At 41.1% G+C, this 19,033-nt stretch overlaps 2 protein-coding genes across 2 annotated transcripts in view; one reads left to right on the top strand and one right to left on the bottom strand.

Annotated features, from left to right (window-relative positions):
* Positions 1 to 19,033, bottom strand: part of cdh23 (cadherin-related 23) — a 1,051,763-nt gene that overhangs the window by 194,879 nt on the left and 837,851 nt on the right. The window lies entirely within an intron of this gene.
* The window catches only part of vsir (V-set immunoregulatory receptor), a 65,637-nt gene that overhangs the window by 30,720 nt on the left and 15,884 nt on the right, over positions 1 to 19,033 (top strand). The window contains exons 2-5 of the mRNA XM_073025358.1: positions 4,953 to 5,357; positions 11,783 to 11,851; positions 13,887 to 13,997; positions 17,341 to 17,368. Of these exons, the coding sequence (XP_072881459.1) occupies positions 4,953 to 5,357; positions 11,783 to 11,851; positions 13,887 to 13,997; positions 17,341 to 17,368 (613 nt within the window). The remainder of the gene's footprint in view (positions 1 to 4,952; positions 5,358 to 11,782; positions 11,852 to 13,886; positions 13,998 to 17,340; positions 17,369 to 19,033) is intronic.

Here is a 19,033-nt window from a genome sequence, read left to right as displayed (position 1 = left end):
AAGCAAGGCAGTCATTTATCACACAACTAACCCTTTTCAACCTAATGACCAGATATTTGGATTTTACTATTTTCAATAAACAAGTTCTGTTTATGTCAGAAAGTTTGAGGCAGAAATGGTGGCCATGAGGTTATAGGATAATAGGGGCTCGAGACTATAACAACGGAGAGACGACACTTTCAGTTAAATAGCCTACCTGAAAGTTGACACCTCTTCTGGTGCAGTGCTGCATGCAAGTGACAGCCTGGATGATGTGGCCACAAGTCTGAAGTGAGGAGCGAACATATAAATTGTGTTGGATGCAGAATGCCTAAATCGTCCTGTCACTACAAAGCAGTCAAATCGAATGAATGTTGCCAAAAGCAGGGGCATTAGCCAGATGGAATCATGAGGAAACTGTGCACTAGGACAGGATAACAGGGATTTACACTAAACTCACTATTTTGTCACTGTTGTGTGCTAAACGACCTTAAGAAGCAAAGTGTTAACTTAGAGACAACACTTTACTGTGTTATTCTATAATGTTTAACATGGATAAAAATCCAGCCTAGAAATTCCCTCTTTTTCTCCTTTAACTGGGACTAAAACAGTGATGTGTGTCATCTTAATGCTGATTTACAAACAACATTGAGATAGCAATCTTCATAGCACTTCTTACGCAGTGCGGTTCTGTTGTGCCACCAGACTCAACAACTGCAAAATCTAGGTCCTGCAATCACTTGAGTTGAGTGTGATGTTCTCCTAAGGGGTTGTCTATTCGTGAGTCTTTGGGTGGCTGTAGCCGCCGATCCAGTATCCACATATACTGGCGCAGTGTGGCCACGAGTAAGTGGTGGCTGCGGTTAGCTGCAAAAGCACACAGGTGCCAGCACGACTTTGTAGTTCTGAGTTTGGGAGGCAGCCCTTCTAGGGACACACAATAGAAGCGACCTCCCCATAGTTTTGCACTGGAACTGCGGCTTCCTGAATGGATGTTGCAATGATGAGAGAAGGGAAGGCAGAGCGAATGCGAGGGGGGAGTGGATGCTCTGAGAGAGCCGCACAGGGTGGTGGAGGACATTACTTTCAGGAGATGTGTTTTTATTTTTTATTTAGAAATAGTTTTCACAAACAGTAAGGCTGATCAACACCTCCACCCACTAACCCACCCCACCCCACCACACCCTCCACCACCACTACTTCATCACCTCCTGTCAATCGCGTTATGTGCCTGGTGTCACTTCATGTACATATAATCAATCTATGTATATGTTATATTCTATATTTATATTTATTTGTGCTCTTTATCGTAGTGTGGTTTTTATATATTGCATCAGAACTGGAATGACAATTATTTCGTTCTCCTTTACACTTGTGTACTGGAAATGACATTAAACGATCTTGAATCTCGAGCATGCTAACATGCCCTTCTGGACCAATGAGCCCACAACACTCAATTTTGCCTGCGTGGCCAATTAATCTACAAACATACTAACCCTTACATCTTTGGAACGTGGGATGAATCCAGAGCACGCAGGAAACCTATATGGTCAAGGAAAGAATGTACCAGCTCCTTACAGGACAGTGGTGGGACTGAACCAGAACCACTGACACTGTGGTAGTGTTACGCTATCCTCTAAGCTGCTGTGCCACCCCTATGAGATATGATTAGATCATCTGTGGTTCTTGTCAAAAGTTGCAGGGTAGTAACTGTTTCCGAACTTGGTAGTGTGGGATCTAAGACTTCTATGCTTCCTATCTGATGGTGGTAGCGAGAAGAGGGTATGGCCTACGTGGTGGGTCAGGGAAAATGATATTTGAAAAATCTGATAGTTCTGTGGAAGGAGTGGAGTTGCTGCTCGGGCCTGGACAGCTGTAATTCAGAATGGAGGAAGACAGCGGGTGCTGCATTACTTCTGGGTCCTCTACAATAGAAGAATCTTGCTTGCCTTCAAGAAATTCTGCCAGAAAGTTGTCAATTTTCCAGCTAAATGTCAACTCACTCCAAATTCAGCACAAGTTTGCTCCACCCTAGGTTAAACAAACATGGCAGTATTGTTTGCAGCATTCTGGGAAGGAAATTTTAGGCTAATGCATCCAGCTGTTATCCTAATGTTTATTAATATAGCATACTAATGTCCTGCTGCACAACTATGGTTGCGTCTCCTTTTGTTTAAAGGCTGTAGGCAGCCTCAGTCAGGAACTACATGGGAAAATCATGTGGGAACAGATTGTGGTCAGTTCAAAGTAAATTTATTATCAGAATATGTATATGTCATTATGTAATAGTCCAAGATTAACTTTCTTGCAGGCATTCACAGTAGATACAAAGAAATGCAACAGCATCAATTAAAAGCTACACATAGAGGTGGACAAACAACCAATGTGCAAAAGAATCATTCTGCCCTATATTCATTTAAAGGAGTTACAACGGAGTACTCCCTGCACCCCAGAAACGGTAAAGCCTTATTGGCTGGATTGTATTTTGAGAAAGTCAATAAAAAGATTCTTTCTTGTTATTGATGCAGAAGTATGATTGTGCTCTTTTCTATTTTGAAGTGTGACATGGGAGCATGCAGGGGTGCGTTGTTTCACTGCTCTGGGCAACCGCTCATTAGACACAAAATGCTGGAGAAACTCAGCAGGTCAAGCAGCATCTATGGAGAGGAATAAACAGTAAGCATTTCAGGCTGAGACCCTTCATCAGGACTGATAAAGCACACTAGAATCTTCATCAGTACTGACGCTGCCTGACCCACTGAGTTCCTCCAGCACTTTATGTGTGTGATACCCTGGATCTGCAGCATCTGAAGAAACTCTTGTGTTTATGATTAGCTGCTCATTAAACAACTGGTTCAAGAGAGATGTGAACATTAACCATCATCCACGGGCTAACTGTTAGTAGACAGTGTGAGGACTGCCTTTCCCCCTGTGGTTATTGCTGGTTTCTACTCATATGGACAAAGATTTGACCAAAACTATGAAGGTATTTTTAAAGTTAGAAATGAACTGCTTGCGAAGCAGAGCAGAGGCAAACAAGGCACCTGTTAACTATGTTTCAGGGTGTACTTCACAAAGTGATGAGAAAATGAAAGCACCCCTTCAGCTACACACAATTCAATTATTTTGTTGATGATCTCAAGTTACTGTTTCAGTGCAGATAGATTCAAGAGATTAGAAAATAAGATCTGGGTAACATAGCATAGATCAAGTGGGCTGAATGGTCTGTTGTGTGCGATAAATTATTTTTTGCACAGTAAAGTTTGGTAGGTGCTGCCTGAATGGGAGCTGTAGATAGATACAATAGTCTCATTCAATGGGGAATTGATTAAATAGTTGAAAAGGGGAATGAAATGCAGGGCAATGGTGAAAGACTGGCAAAAGAATTAACTGGAGACATAACCAAAGGACTAGTGCAGGCACAAAGGGCCAAATGGCTTTGGTTACTATCGTCTCATTCTAGGACAAAACATGCTTTCTTCTTATCTTTGTTTTACTATTTTGAGTTTCAGATACCTCATTGCACAGAACATGCCTCTTGCAACATTTAAATCATCTTCTGAAAATATCACAGCTTCTTTTTAGTACCACGGTTATATTTGTAAACAAGAAGTTTTGAATCTGTCACACCAGATTTGTTGGGGGGAAGGGCTTCAAGGGAAGCATCCCAGGAGACGAGACACGGAATGGCAGAGAAGGAATGTTAGTCATTTCTTCTATGCGCCATCGTGAATTTAAAAGCACATAAATAGTTAATCAATTCTACTTGTACTTAATAAAACAATTATGATTTGGACACAGATACATCCTGGCAGCAGAGCATCTGGCATGCTGTATCTAACCCACTGGTCTGTAAAAGTACTGGAGGACGTGAACAGCCCCTCCCTTCCCCTTGGTTATGTGATCACCAGAACAACTTGAGAAAATCAACTTGAGTCTAAAAATAATAATTAAGTGTAACTGAGAGACAACTGTAAGGCAAGACTTTGCAATTCCAATAAAAATCTGGATTTTAGCTGTAGAAGTCCACAATGGGAATGTTTGATGATTTAGAGCTGCACACAAAGACTTCCCTTTTTTGGTATCATCTTAGACTCTTCAAAATCATGGCCATTAATATTATCTTTTATTCCAAAGTTATTAAGTGAATTCAAATTCCCCAGCCATGCTGGTGGGATTTTAACACATCAAAAGACCATTAATCCAGGCTTTTGGACTGCCAGCCCAATAATTTAATTTCTATTTAATCATCACATGCAAATATGGCTTCCTTTTTGTGAGTCCCACCTCACAGAATGTGTGCTAATATCAACATGGGTAATAATGAGTGTGCTGCACTGTGTCAGCAGTCAGGATTGCACCGTGCTTTTTGTTGCAATTTCTGAGTCAGAATATTGTGGGTTCAAGTCCTGCTCCAGAAACCTGAGCTCAACAACCATCAGTGAAACTTTGTAAAGGAATCCACACTGTGTGAGCTGCTGGGTGACATATCAATCCAAAACCTGGGAGAATAAGGTAGGGGGGGGGTGGGGGGCAAGAGGGGAGGGTGGATAAAAACTTACATGACAATTAAGTTTAAATACAGAGGGAATAAACAATATCTGAGTACTTGTAGATCACACCACCTCACATAGATTATCATGTTATTTTTAGTCTTGCAGAATTGGTAGCGTTGCCTATAACACTGCACTGAATACATACTACAAGTACTTTTACAATAGGTTATAAAACTCCTTGCAATGCCTTCATGGATGAATCAAGAATTTATGGAATCAAATCCATGAAAGACCGTTTCTTGGCCAACCAACATACCACTGTTGTCCTCAAGAGCGAGTAGAATGCTCCAGTTGCACTTATATTAGTTGATCTTAATTTTCAAGATTCACAAAAGGTAACGTTTCCTGTGACCTCTTGATGCGAAATGTACCTCAAGATTGCACATCTTTATGCTTCTTTGCTTTTATTTTCTGCAGATCTGGCCATGGAGCTGAAGGTATCAAGTGATCACGCAGTGTATACGTGTCCAGAAGGACTTAATGTCACCTTCAAATGCAGCCTCTCTGGACACCTCAGGGACAGGCATGACTTGTTGGCCAAATTATGGTACTTCAGCCACAGCAAGAATAGCACATGTGCAGACAAGATTCATATCCGTAACACTTCTTTCAAAGACCACCATACTCATTATAAAGGAAATGGAGTCTATATGAATTCTGATCATAGGGGAACCTTCTGGGTCAGCCTGACTAGATTGGTACCAGAGGACAAGGGAACTTACTGCTGCATTGTGCATGAGTTGCACAGATCATCAAAAAGCAAGCAACACCCAAGCATCGAGTTAACTGTACATGGGACCATGGAGCTCAAGGTTATACGTGGTAGGTCTCCTCAGAAAGCAGTTTCTTGGCATCTGCGTACAGTAATGTTTCACTTGATACACAGTCACCGGCAAAGCACGAGGTCTATCAAACAAAATTTGGTCTGTGCCTCTATTTGGAGCAAATGATCATAAACATGGATAAGGCGATGGTGTTTCAAGAGAGAGGGTTGGAGAGGTTTAGAAATTCCAGACTGAGGCACAGATGCTCATGTTGGACTGATGGATTTCAAGGGAAACAATATCAAATATAGGAAAAATAACCATACAGGATAGGAGGAAGTCACTCAGCCATTTAAGTTTCAAGAGTCTAGATTAAAGTTTATGTATCACATGTATAATAGCCAGCCGGTGGTGTAGTAACATCAGCACCTGACCTCGAGGCGAATGGCCCTGAGTTCGAATCTGGCCGGCTCCTTGCTCGCCCGTGCTGGGGTGAGTGTCGAGTTAGAAACTCAGCCCCGTAGGAAAACAGTCAAATGCTATGGAAATGGCAAAAAAAAATGTCGCCCGATGCGCCACAAGGCAAGAAAAGGAACAACAATAACAACATCACATGTACATTGAAAAGTGTTAACAACCATCATACACATGGAAGTGCTGGGGGCAGCCCGCAAGTGTCACCACACACTCCAGCACCACAATGCTTGGCAGAACACAAACAACAAAGCAAAACAGGGCCCCTTCTTCCCTCCCACCCATGCCCATACATAGTCCTCTAACATCAAGACAGTCCGAATCCTTCAGCCTCCAGCCTCCACACCCCTGCCGTTCCTCTAATCATTCAGCTGGGCACAACTCCATCAATCTGGCATGCTCTGGTGGTGGTAGCCTGGGATATTTTAAACTGTTGTGTAGTGGAGTCTTATAGAAACCTGATAAGTTTAAAAGGGGACATGGAAATGGGATCCTGCTGAGCTTAAAGAATGAGTGGGAATCAGAACCTGTTAAATTTCGTGAGCAAGGAAATGGGATCTGAATGATACTAGAAACAACACTTGGTGAGACAGATGCCAAGCTATTGGGATTTCTGAATAACTTGATAGTGGCTCATTGGAGCTTTATGTCATTGTTGGTTTGAATTTCAAGTGATTTTGTTCCACAGTCACTGGCAATATGCATCAAGTGAACTCAGTCTTCAGATTTCAATATAGGTCCAGTATTTTGGGTGAATAAAGGGCAAGACTCCCACTAGTTTTTAGTTAATATGCCAGATCTTACAAAGCTTAACATTCCCACCTGTATGACATGACTTAGTGCTGAAGAATCTGTATACCAGTCACTATTATCAGCTGTGCTAACTGGCTAAGAATTCCTGGGCACTATTCAATGGACATATTACCTATCAACTTCATTCCCCTGATATCAGTAAATATTGAATTAAACAAAGTAATGAATATTGAATAACCTGCCAAAGTTATAAAGTGAGTACCTCAAGAATGTGGCCTGAGAACCTCGTTATTTGCAGCAGACACTTCCTTAAGGTTTATATTTTTAACCACAAGAACTTAAATCTAATATGTCACATGAAGGAATTGTAAGCAACACTCGAGTCTAGATTCTTAGAAGATTAGTAAAGACTAAAGGTAATTCGAAGTATTAATTTGGGTACCATGAAAAATATAGCAGAGTAGCTGATTGCTTGTTCATGCATACTTCCTCAACTAGAATCTGGTATTATTGCTAAAGAGCTGGCATGTTGTAGTTTTGCCCATTCCTATTTAACACAAATTTTCCACTGCTGGCATAACTGGAGCTCAGGATTGAAATTCTGAAGACATTGTTTGAATCTTGTGGAATCATGTAAGACACTATATAGATATGAAACAATGAACCCGGGTTTCAAAGTTCAACCAAATAAACAGTTGAGACCTGACAGACATCAGAAGATAGATCTTCACACAAAGGGCCATCAATACCTGGAAAGACTGAGACTGGAAAGACAATGCATAAAACAATGGAGGCTATTTCAGTTAAATGCACAACACAGGCCTAAGATGGATGACGGGAAAATCATACACCTTAATGATGTGCAATTAATATTTCTTGGTGAACTGTAAGTTCAATTACCTTTCTGGGTTAGCTGTGTGTTTCTCTTGCCTCCAACGCAAGAGGCTCCAGGTACAAGACCCACTGCAGAGATGTGAGCAGAGGATCACTGACTCAGTCTCCAGTACAGTAATGAGGGAGTGCTATACTACTGCCAATACCTTCTTTCGGACATGAGACATTAGACCAAAACCATGCATGCCAGTTCAGGTGGACTTAAATGACTCCAAGGCATTTAAGATGAAGTAGATAGATCCTTGATAAATTGGGGTGGGGGTGAAAGGTTGTAGATAGGGACTTGGAGTTGTAATTGCAATCAGATCAGGGCAGGATCAAGGAGCTTACTAGCCTACAACTGTTCCTAATTCGTATGTTAATATTTTACCATCGTTCCTATCTGCTTTTGGGTTTAAATGTCCCCCATGGATCTATTCTGTGGAGATTATCCTTACAGTCTTGCCCAATATTCATCACACAATGAACAGCATCAAAGTAGATCATTTGTCCCTTAAGATAATGCAGTCTGTGGTGAGTTTGCTTGATGCTAATTGGCCACCATGTTTTCTACATGGAGCATTTCAAAACCTCTTCATTACCAGTAAAGTGTTTTGGGACTTGCTGGAATACAGGCAAAGGGTGTTATTGAAATGGAAATCTTTTTTCTAGCCAGGTCAATACTGAAATATCTCCTGGTGCACGTGGTTTATTAAACACAATAGTATGTTTCCGACACCTTGAAGTACATGTGAATGTGGCAGCAACTGGGAAGAGATTTGTCACTATGGTAGCATAGTGGTTAGCACAACAAAATCAATTTCAATGCTGTCTGTAAGGAGTTTGTAGGTTCTCCCCATGAAATGCATGGGTTACCTCTGGCTGCTACGGTTCTCTCCCATTTCCAAAAACGTACTGGTTAGTAGGTTAATTGGTCATTGTAAATTGTCCTGTGATTAGGCTAGGGTTAAATAGGTGGGTTGCTGTGGCTCATTGAGCTGGAAGTGGCTCTTCCACACTGTATTTCCAAAACAAAAAAAAGATGTGTGTGTCGCAAACTGTGCAACATTGCTAATGGTTCCCTCCCTCAATGAAACAGAAACACAAGATAGGCAGAGTATAAAGGTTAGGGTTGGGTACAAGCATTTGAAATGACAGGAATCAAGATGGTGCTGAGCAGCCATGGCTCAGATTTAATTGTTTTTTTTTCAGTTCTGAGTTTGCTGGGGAAGTTGTTGCCCAATGTCTGTGAGCTTGAGCCCATGTCCAAGTCCATTGCGGTTAGAGGACTGTGTGTGTGCACGGGTGGATGATATGTAGTAGGAATAAGGCTTCTGTTGCTGTTTTGTTGCTTGCCCTGTTGTGTTCTGTGTTGTTCTGCCGACCATTGTAGGTATACCAATGTTGGTGCCAGAATATGTGGAGACACTTAAGGGCCCCAGCAACCCCCCTGAGTGTGTTGGTTGTTAATGCAAATGAAGAATTTCACTGTATGTTTTGATGTAGACAAGATAAATAAATTTGAATCTTGAATCTTGATAAATATTCAGAAGACCATAAGATATAATTACTTTACTTTATTGTCACCAAACAATTGATACTAGAGCGTACAATCACCACAGCGATATTTGATTCTGCGCTTCGTGCTCCCTGAAGTACAAAATGAAGTAAATATAATAAAAATTTAAATTATAAATCATAATTAGAAAATAGAAAAGGAAAAGTAAGGTAGTGCAAGTCAGGTCTGGATATTTGGAAGGTACGGCCCAGATCCGGGTCAGGATCCGTTCAGCAGTCTTATCACAGTTGGAAAGAAGCTGTTCCCAAATCTGGCCGTATGAATCTTCAAGCTCCTGAACCTTCTCCCGGAGGGAAGAGGGACAAAAAGTGTATTGGCTGGGTGGGTTGTGTTCTTGATTATCCTGGCAGCACTGCTCTGACAGCGTGCAGTGTAAAGTGAGTCCAAGGATGGAAGATTGGTTTGTGTGATGTGCTGGGCTATGTTCACGATATAATATATAAGATATAAGAGCAGAATTAAGCCGTTTTGCCCATCAAGTCTGCTCCACCATTAGATCATAGCTGATTTCAAGATAGTTAAATGCCATTTCCAGTACACAAGTGTAAAGGAGACAAAATAATTGTTACTTTGAATCCGATACAGCACAAGAAAAACACAATCAGATAAAGAACATGATAAACAAACACACAATAAATATAAGTACATAGCTTCTGGCTTCTCCCCATACATTTTGATGTTCTTACTAATGAAGAACCTATCAAACTCTGCTTTAAATATATCCAAAGACACATATCCATAGACAAATGTGACAATGAATTCCACAGATTCACCAATGACTCAGTTGGCAACTTTGACAAGAAATGTCATGAATTGAGAGATTTAAGCATGCAACTTAGACCAAAACTCCCAAGCACTACAGAGGAAGTTCAAAAGCTGGTATAGTTAAAATCCTATTGCAGAATTAATGCTAAAACATGCAACACCTCATTTGCACCTGAAGTCACTCTTACAGGAAATTTGCAGACTACTGGTGTATATGATAAATCCAAAAGCAGCAGGAAGGCTGCGCAGAAAGCTAAGCTGGCTCTTTGCTGCTAAATCAGAGGAGTGCTGTACGGTCATAAATTGCACCTTTTGAATGAAACTTCAGCTGAAGCTCTGTTTGCAGAAGAGACACCAGACGACACTGTAGATGATTGAATTGGAGCAGCAAACAATCGCTGGAGGATCTCAGGGGGTCAAATAGCAACTATGGGAGGAAAGGAAATGTCAATATTTTGGGACAAAATCCTCCAGCAGATTGCTTGCTCCTTCTGTTTGCAGTGCACTTGGTACACCAAGAGGAACACAAGAATACAAGCAACTGATGCAGAAGGCCATCTGATCCCTCACACCTGCCCTGCCATTCAATTAACTAATTTCTGGTCACCACATTATTGGAAGTATGCACAGGCTATGGATTATCAGGATGGGGTTTGGTTTAGAAGGCATGTGCTACAAAGAGAAACTGGTCAAACTAGGGTTAAAAATAAATTCCTTAGCCAGAAGGTGGTGAATTGGTGGACTTCATTGCCAAAGAAAGCTGTGGAGGCCAAGTCATAGGGTTTATTTAAGATGGAGGGCGACAGGTTCTTGATCAGTAAGGGCATTATAGGTTAAAGGGAAAAGTCAGGAAAATAGGGTTGAGTGGGTTAGGGATAGGGTACGGTTCTCCTCTAACATCCCCTTAAGACCATAAGACTTCGGAGCAGAATTAGACCATTCATCCCATCGAGTCTGCTCTGCCATTTCATCACAGCTGATTAATTATCCCTCTTAATCCTATTCTCTGCCTTCTCCCCATAACCTTTGAAGCCCTGACTAATCAAGAACCTATCTATCTTTGCTTTAAATATATGCAAAGACTTGGCCTCCACAGCCACCTATGGCAATAACTTCCACAGATTCACCATCTCCTGGCTAAAGAAATTCTTCTTTAATTCTGTTCTAAGAGAATGTCCTTACAGAATATTCTGAACATGTGACCTCTGGTCCTAGACTCCCCCACTATAGGAAACATCCTCTCCATGTCCACTCTATTGAGAACTTTCAATATTCAATAGACTTCAATGAGATACCCCTCCCCCCATTCTTCTAGAGCTGTAGTGAAGTAGGAGAATACGTTTCAGTCTCACAACCTCCTGACTGGCTACAATGTCTCCACTAATACATATGCGCTATGGAATCTTACTCTGTACATAAGAGCTGTGACATTTCTTATGTTGCTTAAGTAGCTGTTTGGTATGGCACCAGAGGGTGGGGAAGATATATAAAAGTAAGCTCTTCCAATTAAATTGGTAAATGAAAAACTCAAGACTATTAAGTGCATTGACACTTGAGTGAGCTTCTAGAGAAGATATGCAACAGGGATACCTGTGGTGGTAATTTTAATAGAATGAGTGAGACATGTCATGGAATTTCCCTAATTCATAATTATTTTGCATAAGAAGAGACTACAGCCAATCTGTGATAGTGATCTTCAAAGAGGTCACTGTTTTTTCCCCACTTAGGGTAAAAATGTGTCAAATACAAGAAGGGGGGGAGTTTAAGGGAGATACATTGGGGCAATTTCTTTAACACAGTGAGTGGTATGTGTCTGGAAGAGGCTGCCAGGGGTTGCTTTGGAAGGAGATACAATAATGGTTTAAAGAGGTTTTTACATACATGCATGAATATGAAGGGAATAGAGGGACATGTATCTCGTGCAGGCAGAAGAGATTTAATTTAGTGTGGCATTGTGTTCAGCACAGACAAGGTTATCCAAAGGGCTTGTTCCTGAACTGTATTGTTCTATGTAAACCAAATATTTTCATATTTTACAGCAAATGGAACTCAGGTCATCAATCAAGAGTGTACTTTTGAAGATGCTATTGGAGCATCGGACTCAGAAGGTAAGATATTCCTCCATGCATTTGGGACAACTCATTTTCATCACCTCTCTAAATCTCTGACGCCACTGATTACACCACATCTTGTGACTCCATTCCGCCACTGTTCAGGCAGATGGTTGCTTGGCTTATTCCAAGCAAACCTCTTCATTTCCGGAGACCGTCACTGTTGTCCATTGATAGACCACCCTTGAACAAAGGTGAAGTCCAATACATCTGCCAAGGAAACCTAGATCCACAATCTTGCCCAAACAACTCAACTTGCTATCAGTTTATTCAGCAAGATCTGTAGAACATCTCTGCAAAAGATGAGGCCATTTAGTCCATTGAGTGTATATTTGCTATTTCAAAGACAAATCTACTCAATTCCTAAATGCCATTCTTTCCCCTTATCCATACAACTTCATCTCCCTCCTTTTAAAAATGATTTCCCCTTTGTTCCTGGGCCGAGGACTGTGAGAAACATATTTTTATAATGTGTGCATTGATGGTTAACTTTTCAGCTAAGGTGTTTCTTTATTGGTAACTAGACCCATCTTAGTTTTAAACATCTCCATCCAAGCTCTAACGTTTCTCTGCTCAAGGAGAGTACAGATTCAAGTCTCTGAGACAGATTGAGAACTCTTGACGTGACCTGCTGCAGTTCAAACCAAACCACCTGCAAACACCCTTAGACAAGCATCTGACCCTATGCCCCCTTGATCAAGTGGAGCTGCTGTTGGAATAACAGCCACAAGTGGGTAACTTGATTCATCCTGAAAATTTTGGGCAAATTCTCTGTTTAAATACTTGCACATCAATAATTGGGGAAGATCTCAGGTAGACATTTTCAAATATTACTTTGCTGCTGTGATGCTGTTGCAAGTAGGTTTACCCATCACAATTGCATGTATGTGTATTTGTGCATATGGCAATAAATTCAACCTTGACCTTGGTCATGCATTTAATGCAAGCGATTGAGGACAAATTACTTTGTCTTTGGAATAATTCAATAAAACTAACAATTAAGTCAATAAATGTGATTTGCACACTTTGCTCACCATGTAATTCAACACAGCAAACTATATCCTTTCTACATCATGACCACTGTATCTGTAACAACTGCACACTCTGGGTTTAATTCGCTATTGACAAACTATCACAAGATCAAAATCCAGTCCAAAGGATTAGACTTGATTTATTGTCACAGACACCAGAGTGGATTGAAATTCCTCATTTTCATGAAGCTCACGTAGACAATGTATATGGTAATAACAAATACAGAGTGCAAGACCACAAAATGGCACAGACTGTAGTGCAAAAAAAAAAGGCAAGTCCGAGGAAGCCTCTTTCGTCTATCTATTCTGGACATGGGTTGTGTTATGAAAGATAGATGAATTGTCCACTGAATTCCATCATGGGTACCATCATGGTGAAGGACCATTATGGGTACTAGCCTCCATAGTATCCAAGGCATCCTTAAGGTGTGGTGCCTCTGAAAGGCGGTGCCCATCATTAAGGACCCCCACCACCCAGGACACGTCCCCTTCTCATTGTTACATCAGGAAGGAGGTACAGAAGTCAAAAGTCACACACTCAGTGATTCAGGAACAACTTCTTCCCCTCTGCCATCCATTTCCTAAATGAACATTGAACCCATGAACACTACCTCACTACTTTTTTATTCCTGTTTTGCACTACTTATTTAATTTAAATAATTATATATATATATATATACTTATTGCAATTCACAGTTTTATCCATACTTACCATGTATTGCATTGTACTGCTGCTGCAAGTTAACAAATTTCACTACATATGCCAGTAATATTAAACCTGATTTTGATTCTGTTAATGCAATTGCAAATATGAGCATCTTTCAGAGAAAATTGCATAGATATTTGAAGCAGTAATATTTACTAAACAATGGCGACAAGACTGGAGATGTCCTGTTTGCTTCAGTCTATGATGCTGTAGATCCATTTAATACAGTTCAGACAGCTCAGATGTGATACAAGAACACACTGAATAATCATTTGCCTTTTGCTTATCACCATAGCCAACACAGCTATCATCTTGGCCACAATGGGATGTGTGATCACCATCTTGTCGCTCCCCTTGATTCTGTTGCTCATATACAAACAAAGGAAGGAGACGGTCACCAGGAGAAGTAAGTAACAGACCAACTCAAGCATCTGGTTAGTGCCATGTTGAAAACAGTAGAGCTCAGAAGTTCACTGCTTTGAACAGCTGACACGCAGCATGGACACAAATTCCAAATAGCAGCAATTTTTAAAAAAATTACAAAGCCACAATATAAAAATCAGCTTTTGAGCAGAGCAACTTTGCGAAGTATATACAAGGATGTAGGGTTTTTTTTGTATTAATGACACTGTCTCAAAGATAACCTACAGAGGACTATCACCCTGGTATGACTTGCACCTTCACAGACTCACCCTGCATTACAGATACCCCACCAAGCATGTGTTACAGCGAGTGACCCGCATACAGATGTGCCTTGCAACAACCATCACACGTTCCGATTTGGCTCCCTGTGTCTGAATCATTGACAGATGCAGCCTGCAACAACTAGTTACTTCCCCTCACATCCTCTACCGAGGTTGCAGGCCCACCCAATAATGAAGCAGCAATCTCAGACTCGCTCCATCATGAAAAAACATTCTCCCTCTCAATCTTCACAATATATAACTACTTTTCCTATAGGTCCTGATAAAAATTTACTGGACGATCTTTTAAATTTAAAACCTTTTGTTAATGGTTCTATTACCGGTATCTATAACTTGTTGATTGATTCTAGACAAGAATTTTTAGATAAAATAAAAAAAGCTTGGGAGGATGACCTAAGTTGTCAGATTTCTGATGAAAGATGGAATAAAATTCTTAAACGGGTTAATAAATCAGTGCTCGTCATTCTCTTCTACAATTTAAAGTGGTTCATAGAGCTTACATTTCTAAACAGAAGCTGTCCTGTTTTTATCCGAATGTTTCTCCACTTTGTAATAAATGCAACTTATTTAGATGGTGGACTAAATTAGATTGGACTTATTTAGATTATGGAGATGGTGGTGGACTTTAGGAGATCTAGGCCTCATATGGAGCCAGTGATCATTAATGGAGAATGTGTGGAGCAGGTTAAGACCTACAAGTATCTGGGAGTACAGTTAGACGAGAAGCTAGACTGGACTGCCAACACAGATGCCTTGTGCAGGAAGGCACAGAGTCGACTGTACTTCCTAAGAAGGTTGGCGTCATTCAATGTCTGTAGTGAGATGCTGAAGATGTTCTATAGGTCAGTTGTGGAGAGCGCCCTCTTCTTTGTGGTGGCGTGTTGGGGAGGAAGCATTAAGAAGAGGGACGCCTCACGTCTTAATAAGCTGGTAAGGAAGGCGGGCTCTGTCGTGGGCAAAGTACTGGAGAGTTTAACATTGGTAGCTGAGCGAAGGGCGCTGAGTAGGCTACGGTCAATTATGGATAACTCTGAACATCCTCTACATAGCACCATCCAGAGACAGAGAAGCAGTTTCAGCGACAGGTTACTATCGATACAATGCTCCTCAGACAGGATGAAGAGGTCAATACTCCCCAATGCCATTAGGCTTTACAATTCTACCGCCAGGACTTAAGAACTTTTTAAAAGCTATTATTAATGCTTTTTGAGATAGTGATTTAGATGCATATCATATTTTTTTTACTGAGTTAAGTATTGTATGTAATTAGTTTTGCTACAACAAGTGTATGGGACATTGGAAAAAAAGTTGAATTTCCCCATGGGGATGAATAAAGTATCTATCTATCTATCTATCTATCTAACTCTGCTGATGCCTCTTTAATTCATATGTTTTGGTTTTGCCCTACAATTGAAAAGTTTTGGCGGGAAGTATTCCATACCTTCTCACAACTTTTTAGGGTCCAATTTGACCCAAATCCCCTTACTGCCTTGTCTGGTATTATTGCAAATGAAGATATAACTTTAAATACTCCTAACCTACAGGATTTAGTTTTTACCTCTCTTTTAGCAAGAAGAGCAATCTTGCTTAAATGGAAGGAGTCTACCCCTCCTACACATCTTCAATGGCTACGTGATATTATGTCTTATTTAAATTTAGAAAAGATCCGCTGCTCAGTCTTAAATTCAAAACAATCTTTTTATGATATTTGGGGACCTTTCCTAAATTACTTTTCCAATTTATTAAGTTTAACAGTGCACAGACTTTTATGTATATTTTTATCTTCTCTTCTTAAGTGGATATGTCTTTTTTTCCCCCCTAATTATCCATTGTCATCCATCAGCTTTTTTCTTTGGTGGTTGATAGGGGGTTGACTTTTTTTTAAATATAAAAAATTTCTTCTATGATAAAAAAAAGGAAAAAAAATCTTCACACATGGCCAGCCTCACCTGCGATGTCTCGTGCATTAGCAGATTTTTTTGTCCCGCAATAACTGATGCATTGCCAGTCTCACCTTGCAAAACTTCATGCACTGCCTGTTACACTTACACCTATATTAGCCAACCAAATAGCCTATACACTGGGAAGAAGGTTGAGGAGACATCGAGTTGAGAGGGATCAAACCAATGAAATGGTCAAAACAGTGAGGTATTCCAAATGAAAGAAATCTTGGCGGGATTAACAAGGCAGTGCTAAGAGACTGTTTCCACACTCTGGAGAACATAGAAAAAGGGAGCATAGCCTTAGGTAGATGAACCTGCTATTTAAGACAGAGCTGGTTCTATGACCTTGTCACAGGTGTAGTCAATAAAGAGGCCTGTCTGATAGATTTTTTGATGATCGGGTCCTGAGGGGTTATGGGGACCAGTTCGGATACTGCTGCGATAAACATTTTCCCAGGTTAAACTGGAGAGCTGACTCAAAGAATCAGTGAGCAGGGCATCCCCTGCTGCTACTTCTCATGTCCTCAAGTAGAGTTGTGGAACAAAACTCATTTTGCAGGGCAGCACCTCCACAATTTTATTCTGCAGTCTCAACTTAAAATCAAAGCACCAGAGCTTGTGGTGTGATTATCAGAGAAAGTCTATTATTGTCAGCATAATTTAAAGGTGATGTCCCCCACCAGGAAATTCAGGGTTTGACAAATGAATTTCAGAAGTTCCAGCTACTGCTGATTTTAATCAGATATCAGACTGCACTTTCCTACTCCTCCTCCTCCTTCACGCTGCTCCATGATGCAGCCACGCTAGTACAAGAGCGATAGCATCAACATCACCAAATCTCTCTGGTACAACCAACCCTTAATCATGCACGATGCTTGAAAGGGAAAATTGTGTAAGCTAACAAGGAGACTGTGGAAGATTGCGTTAGATGCAGACGGTGCGAAGAGGCTTTGCATGGAACCTACATCTTTCTATGAGGTCACATGTTTAATGATCCACTACCGTATCGTAAACATAACTTAGCCGCAAAATATTGACACTGTTATTTCTATTGAATTTGAAAAACTCGGCAATTACTTACCTGATCTTATTTTTATTGCAGGAGCCCATGAGCTTGTCCGATTGGACAGGTAAGTTCCCCAGCTTAAAATTTATTTTAACCTATTGAGATTGACTTCCTTTACTTCACTAAATCATTCAAGTGTGTGTAAAGGTTCCGGAACTGGAAATCAGAATGTGCCTCTGTGGCCAAAGATTATGTGGTGTTGGTAGCACTGGGGGAGCTGGTCATGTGCTAGAAGGACATGAATGAGCAGAAGATAAATCTGTAGGATTTTATTTCTCTCCTGGCACCATGAAGGTGCGATGACACGAGGGTAGTCAGAGTGTGGAGAGGGCCTACCCATGACATTAAGGCAGCATTTGACTGGGTGTGGCATCAAAGAGCTCTGTCATATCTTCTCTCTGAGATCCCAACCATAGCAGAAGCCAGTCTTTGGCCAACTTGAATCAGTCATTGAGCTATCAGGAAAAAGGCATCAGCACTGGATATGCAAAGTCTATGAGACTAGACAACATGTCAGCTGTAGTATTGAAGACCAGTACTCCAGAACTAATGCCATCTTCAGCCAGGCTGTTCTGGGTGGGGGGGGGGGGGCGCGGTTGAGAAGGAACAACGTTGGCATCTAACTACCAACATGGTAAGTAACTCAGACGTGAAATGTCCTGAAAAAGTAAGAGAGATCTAATCACTGTAATATCCATCTATTCTCAGTCGATAACCAACTGACCTTAACATTCCAATAAAGAGCTGACTGAATCTCCAAGCAGAAAAACAAACTGCTGGAGGAATGCAGTGGGTCAGGCAGGATCTGTGGAGGGACAACATTTCAGGTCAAAACCCTGTATCAGATTCTGCTCGATCCTGAGTTTCTCCAGTAGTTTGTTTTTTACTCAAGGTTCCAGTTCCGCATCTCCTATCCCAGATTTAGTTTCATTAGAACATTGAGGCTCCACACTTCATCAAAGTCTTTGTCCAGATGTGGACCAGAGCCAAAATTACAGGTAGGATCTGAGGGACTGCCCTTGACATTAAGGCCACGTCTGATCAGGTGTGACATCAACAAGCTCTGTTAAAATTGACATCAATGAACACCAAGGGAAAACTCTCCATTCATTAGATTCATATTTGTGCAGAGGAAGATGTCTGTGGCTATCGGATGTCAATCATTCCAATCCAAGGGCATCACTGAGAACTCCCCCAGAGAAGTGCCAAAGATCAGGTTCTTCATCAACAATGTTTCATTCCCTCGGAAGAATAGAACTGGGGACGTGCACTAATGATTGTACTTCTCATCAAATGAAGCCACCCCAGGCCTATACGCAACAAGATCAAGATAATGTTTAGGCAAGGGCTTTGATTGGCCGTTAATTTGTGGAGCACAGGGCTGCAGCAATTAGTATTGTTGCTTCACATGCCCTGGAACCTTGGTTCACTGAATCTCCCGTTATCAACGTCCTCTCAGCCATCACTGACCCAAAACCCAAGTTGTCCGACCACATAACCAGCACAAATACTGCAAGTGCAAAAGTTATTCAAAGGCCAGATATCCTGCAGTCAGGCAGTCCCCTCCTGATACCCCAAGGTCTATCCACTATCTATACAACACCAGTCAGGAATGTGCTACTGCCTGCTCTGCCTGAATACATGGAGTTCTGATAATTTTTAATCAGCTCATCACCATACAGACCAAAGCAATCCAATTGCCTGGCATCCTATCCACCACCATCACTCA

This window comes from Hemitrygon akajei, chromosome 21 (genome assembly GCF_048418815.1).
Source record: "Hemitrygon akajei chromosome 21, sHemAka1.3, whole genome shotgun sequence".
NCBI lineage: Eukaryota > Metazoa > Chordata > Chondrichthyes > Myliobatiformes > Dasyatidae > Hemitrygon > Hemitrygon akajei.
Note: the sequence above shows the minus strand (reverse complement) of the source record. Positions and strands in the feature narration are given on the sequence as shown.